Raw genomic sequence first — 6,355 nt, 5'->3', positions numbered from 1 at the left:
AACTTATCATTGCTTCATTGCAGTTATTTTGTGAACATAGTGTAAGCATATCTTAGATAAATGAAAGTAATTTTTTACTTTTTTACTCTACTTAGATACTACTAACTTTTGACCTATGTTGAACTGTTGAAATTATTAAAACGAAATAATTTTTACCTATTTCATTCATATATGTAATATGACATATGATTTCATTACCCTTCATAAAACTCGAGTTGTCCATGTAAATATATAAAATAATTCATCAATTATTTTGTATTAGTAAAACAGTTAAGTTAAGTTAAGACAATTTGTGGAAATTCATAATTGATTGTAAACCTTCTGAAATATAAACTGTTTAACTGTTTAACAGCGTGGTCTAAATAAATGACAGTTCTGCTTCAAGTGGATGTATTTTGCGCCACAAGACAAAGGTACACTGCAAATAAGAAGAAGAATTTTACATTCAGATTATACTTCTTTGGTATTTCAATTCAAATTTCGTATTTTTTATTAACATTAATAGTCTTTAAAAATAAATGAGATATTGAATTGATACTCACTCTAATCTGGTAGAACCAGTCGAAAAGTATCTAGAATGCTATTATGATTATATTTTGTAAAAATTTTAAAAGACTTTCAATATTTATATCTAAAAAAATGAATTCTAACAGTTTATGTACAGTTGCTGTTTGCCAATTTACAGCTTCAAGAAGTAAGGACGCGAATCTTATAATTGTTAAAAGACTCATTGATGAAGCAAGAAAAAATAATGCTAACATGATTTTTCTACCAGAAGCAACTGACTTTATTACCTCTGATAAAAGCGAAGCACATCGACTAGCAGAGAGTTTGGAGGGCCAACTGGTAAGCGAATATAAAACGGTTGCTAAGAAATATAACGTTTGGCTTTCGGTTGGTGGTTTCCACGAAAAAATTGGGGAAAATAAGATGTATAACACTCATATTTTGATAGATAATACAGGAAATATCAAATCAGTTTATAGGAAAATACATTTATTTGATGTTAGCATACCAGAAAAAAATATTAACTTGAAAGAATCCAAATCATGTACACCTGGATTTGAAATTGTTCCGCCAGTTGAAACACCAGCTGGGATGTTAGCATTGTCAGTATGTTATGATGTACGATTTCCAGAAATTAGTTTAATCCAAAGAAAAATGGGGGCACATATTTTGACTTATCCTTCAGCATTTACAACTTCAACAGGTAAGTATTGAGATACTCAAAATTTTTTTAATGAATTAATTTTAATTAATTATTTCTATTGCTTCATGTTATATATATATATATATATATATATATATATATATATATATATATATATATATATATATATATAATCAATTTCAATTTTCATGAATTTATTAATTTTCTGATTCAATTGCTTTCAATTTTTCTCTAATTTTATAAATAGGACTAATTATTTTATTTTTCTGTATGTATATTTTACTATAGTCTATTTCAGAAAGGTATATAGTAATAAAATGGGGAATTCCGCCCAGTTCGCCTCATTTACGGTGTCGGCCATAGGTGTAGGCCTTGAAATATTGTGTAGGGATTATTTAGGTAGTAGAATATACAGAAGATACAGTTTTGCATTTAACAGGTACAGTTCAAAGTTCTATTTGTGCCTCTGCCTAATTCCAACCCTATTTCATATTTGGCTTAACCATGCGCCGTAAGGGCAATGGTGCCTTACCCAAAATTTTTAGACCTTTATAAGTATATTTGTTTAGATTAATGCATCAGTATTTGCTGTTAAGCGACATTTACACCAACGAAAAGATGTTCCAATAATTCTCCACTATCAGTGAATGAAAAAATTATTATTTTAAATGTACACAATTGCATAAAATACAATTACCCGAAATTTAATGTACAAGAAACTATCGACTGATATTCCCGAATTACTGGAATGGGAAGGTCCACCATTTTTAAATTATTGCGGGGGAAAAAGATAGCAGGCCAAGTGGAACCTCCCAAAAAAAAGTCGAGGCAGACCAGTAAAAGTCCTTGATGAAGCCCCCAAAAGTATAATTCGAAGAAAAGTTCACTCTTTTCATTTTAAAAAAGAAATACCCACTCTAGATCAGATTTTAATGGAACTTGGCCAAAATGACAGTATTCCGTTTATAACTAAAAAACTTTTATGGACCGCTTTGAGAAATATAGATTTTGCCTAGGAAAAGCATAACCGTAAAGCACTTTTACTGGAAAGCAATGAAATTGTTTGCTGGCGACGAAAATACTTAAGAAGTATAAAGCAGTACCGAACAGAGCAGAAGAAAATCTTTTATCTTGATGAGACGTGGATTAATGAAGGTTATACAGTACCAAAAATGTGGTAAGACAAAAATATAACCAGTGGTCGTCAAGCTCTCATGGAAGGCCTGGCAATGGGTATTAAGGTACCTTCAGGTAAAGGGAAAAGACTAATAATTCATATTGGAAGCGAAGAGGTATTTTTAAAAGAAGGTTTGCTAACCTTTCAGTCGTGCCATATGGGAGATTACCAGGAGGACATGGATTCGGATGTTTTTGAAGACTATTTTGTTGAAATGATAAAATATCTTACGGTTGATTCAGTAGCAGTTATGGATAATGCAAGTTATCATTCTCGGCGCATAAAGAAGGCTCCAACTTCATCTTGGAGAAAACAAGAAATTATTGACTGGTTAACCACCAGAAGTATTGAATAATTAAGATAATTTGATAAAAAAAAGAACGAAAATGTGGGATCTTGACTACTTGATCGATCGGACCGTCGACCCATTAATTATAACGGCTTCGTTTGACAAATTTCCCATCTCATTTCGTAATTTGAATCGTTACGACACTTATGTCGTAAATATCTATTATGAAAAGATAACATTAATGACAGTTTTTAAAAGTTTCATCATTAAAGTCTATGACACCATTGACTGAATCACGTACAAAACACTTTTTGGCCATTTTTTCAATAACAAATAGCTTTTTTCCAATGCAACTACAGCAACAATCTACTCCAAAATGATGCTCAGCATGTACGCGTCTATCGATATCCTTTTTGTTTTCAAAAGTAGAGAGCATGCGTACTCTATTTCAGAAAAAGGCCGGGCTACAAACAGCTGTTATGTTGTGTCCTCTTCTATCGCATGAGATGGTTGGTAAGCACCTCTCAGTCGCAAATATTCACTCGGAGCAAAATTTAATCTCTTAAAATTCGGCAACCGGATTCAGGACTGATTTTTCGCAGGTAAAACGCACGTGTTCGTAATAAAATAAACTTTATTTCTATTTAACTTTCATTTATTAACCAGACCGGTGCAAATTACTAGTATCGATTTACCTGTTCGTACCTGGCAACCCAGGAGTTGTGACAGGAAAAAAATGGGCAACTTAACTTTTGGATATACTATGGGTTGCATACTTTCGATTGGCATAGAATTTATCTGTTAACCAAACCGGTGAAATTGAAAAAAAAATTTAAAATTAATTAAAAATATCCTGGAATGAAATTTACTAGGCAACCCAAATGCAAAATATTTTTTGATATATTAAATTACATAATAAATATGTTTCCTCCATTACCAGCTCGGTGAAGGTCGTTTTATATGGGGAGCATATACTTTCATCGGCTATAATAATTCAACTTTGACTCTATTTGACTATTCATGTCTGTTTTGCTAAGAAGAAATAATTTCTCATCATTTTAAGTACACTTCTGTTCATTGAAATAGCATACAAGTCTTGTGATAGAGTTTTTCCATTTTTTAGCTGTGTTAATTTACTTGACATTTGTTTACTATACTCTACTCGGAAAGAGTGTAGTGATAAATCAATCCCTCTCCTGGCCACCATAGCCGTAGTCACATTTTAGAACAATTTATTATTTTATTTTATCAAACTTTAGCAAATGAATCCAACATTTATTTTCTAAGAAATTTATTGCATCAAGTTCAAATTTTCAACTATGTTTACTTATCGGCCAAAACAATTCCTTTGGGGTATTTTAAGAAAGGAATGATGTTGCCAGGTAAATATTTCACGCCCTTTATAAAATTACCTATACCAGACAGGTTAATTTGAAAACGATTTGTAAAATGTTTTCTGGGAAAAATGATAATTAGGTACATTTTGCAAGAGGGCAATGAAAGATTAAAATATGAGGTATACTTAAATGGTTATGGACATCACATACGTAACACTCTTACTCAAAATTCTCGCGTAAATCTTGTTCCCTTTGCTCATGATTTTGCAAACCTTCCTCTAAACTTGGTCTTGTTTTATTTGCAAGACCAGAATCAGAATCCTTATCTGTACTCGAATCCGTTTCTATACTCTCGTTTTATAATTATTCACTGTTTCAACATTACTTACGATTGATCTGGCATCTGGAATATCTCTTTAAGCCAACTAGTTTCCGGTTTCAATGCCATAATGTAAAACTACTTGACGGTTTTGATATTGGTACTAACAGTATGGCAGGGTCATAATCGGATTTGTAACTAAAATTCAAACTGTGCAAGTCCTAGTACGCAGACGTCTATCATTTATTCATTAATTCGTCAGGATAATACATTGTCGTGAACCTCTCAAACCAAATACAGGATGAACTATCCAAGTAATATTGAAATATTATCGTGAACATTATTTTTTTCCATTTCTATGTCAAGTAGATAGAATCACCTCGGATTAGGACGAGTTTAGAGCCATAAAACACATTTTAAATCGGAAAGATTCATTCTAAAACTCTTATTAAACGCTTATGGTATTTTACCATTGATGCCACAAATGTATTCCATCTTAGCTCAATCACACGGCCAAGTTATCGTATTTCTTGTAGTTTTCAGTATTTTTGGTGGGTTACATCCTATAAAACTTGTTTTTTATCTCTCACAAATTCTATTAATCGTTCTTTTTCCATGGTTGAATGACAAATCTGACAACTTTCGAAATGAGAAAATATCGTTATTGCTATTTCAACTATGACTGAACTGGTTTGACTCATTGACTAATGAGAATCCTTCCATAAGAATATTATTTTCAACTATGACCGCAACTGTGATACGACGGACCTGTGGAAATAGGCTTTAGGGTAAATAAATACACTGTAGACAAAGTGTAGCAGGCAATCGATGTTGTCATATTATCCAATTTTTCGTAGAATTACCATTAACCTTGTCATAGTTTACTCACCAAAAATTTTTTTAATTTATGTTATAAATATATTGTGTGTATTACATACCTTTGTCGATAAAATTTTCAAATCATTTCGGATTATATTCTTCTAACATTTGACAATTTACAGGTGCGGCCCACTGGGAGATACTGTTAAGGGCAAGAGCAATTGAAAATCAATGTTACGTAATTGCTGCCGCTCAATATGGTCAACATAATGAGAAAAGAACATCTTATGGCCAATCAATGATTATAGACCCTTGGGGAGAGATTATATCGCAATGTCCAAAATACAATGAAATGTTTCCTACAGATGAGAGTGTTGCTGTAGCTGAAATAGATTTGGAAACTATCAATAGAATACAACAAGAAATGCCTGTACAAAGTCATCGTAGACACGATATCTACAATTTGAGTTTATTGGCTAATACAGTTGAAACGTGGAACGACGGCAAACCGTATCATTTTGCAGATAAATTAATACCTAGTTCTACTGTTTTTTACCAGTCTCAGTACTGTTTTGCCTTCACAAATATTCGATGCGTAGTTCCAGGTCATGTTCTAGTATCCACTTTGAGACGCGTTCCGCGACTCGTAGATTTAAATCAAGAGGAAATTGCCGATTTATTTCAAACAGTAATCAAAATTCAAAAGGCGATGGAGCTTGAACATAATGCCGAATCATCGACAATTTGTGTTCAAGATGGCAAATACGCAGGGCAAACAATACCTCAAGTGCATGTACACATTTTACCCAGAAAACAAAATGATTTCAATCGAAACGATGATATTTATTTAGAATTAGCAAAACATGATTCCGATGGTGCTCAGTTATTCAGGTCATCAGAAGAAATGTCCAAAGAAGCGGAGAAGTTAAGAACGTATTTTAGTATTTAGTTGGAAATCGATTGATTTAAAATAAAAATGATCTTGAATGATAATTCATGGATATCATTTTTTACTCTATATTAACAATAATCGAAATTTAATTCTTTAACACCTTTTCCAAATCGTGATCAAATCGTGTGTTACCATCAATTGCATGATGAGACGTTTCTAGTAAAAAAGTTTTTAATATTATCTTTAGTGTAAAAGGGGTAGTATGTTGTTGGTGTTTTTTCTTAAATCGTCTCTGGTTCTGCTTTGAAGTGAGATTGTGGTGCAACATCGTTTAGTCTAATAATCTATAAA

General features: G+C 32.2%; 1 protein-coding gene across 1 annotated transcript; it reads left to right on the top strand.

The window, feature by feature from the left end:
* The first annotated feature begins 402 nt into the window (after positions 1-402).
* LOC130896167 (nitrilase and fragile histidine triad fusion protein NitFhit) lies at positions 403-6,110 on the top strand. Its single transcript, XM_057804072.1, has 2 exons — positions 403-1,210; positions 5,295-6,110. Exons 1-2 carry the CDS (start codon positions 586-588, stop codon positions 6,059-6,061), a joined length of 1,392 nt encoding a protein of 463 aa, XP_057660055.1. The 5' UTR covers positions 403-585; the 3' UTR covers positions 6,062-6,110.
* Positions 6,111-6,355: the final 245 nt, after the last annotated feature.

This window comes from Diorhabda carinulata, chromosome 7, assembly GCF_026250575.1.
Source record: "Diorhabda carinulata isolate Delta chromosome 7, icDioCari1.1, whole genome shotgun sequence".
Lineage (NCBI taxonomy): Eukaryota > Metazoa > Arthropoda > Insecta > Coleoptera > Chrysomelidae > Diorhabda > Diorhabda carinulata.
This window is presented reverse-complemented; position numbering and strand designations above follow the sequence as displayed.

Excerpts from the sequence above, each read along its gene's own strand:
- LOC130896167 (XM_057804072.1), top strand. The coding sequence starts at position 586 with ATGATTATATTTTGTAAAAATTTTAAAAGACTTTCAATATTTATATCT. Across the intron at positions 1,211-5,294 it reads AGCATTTACAACTTCAACAG|GTGCGGCCCACTGGGAGATA; the intron begins GTAAGTATTGAG and ends GACAATTTACAG.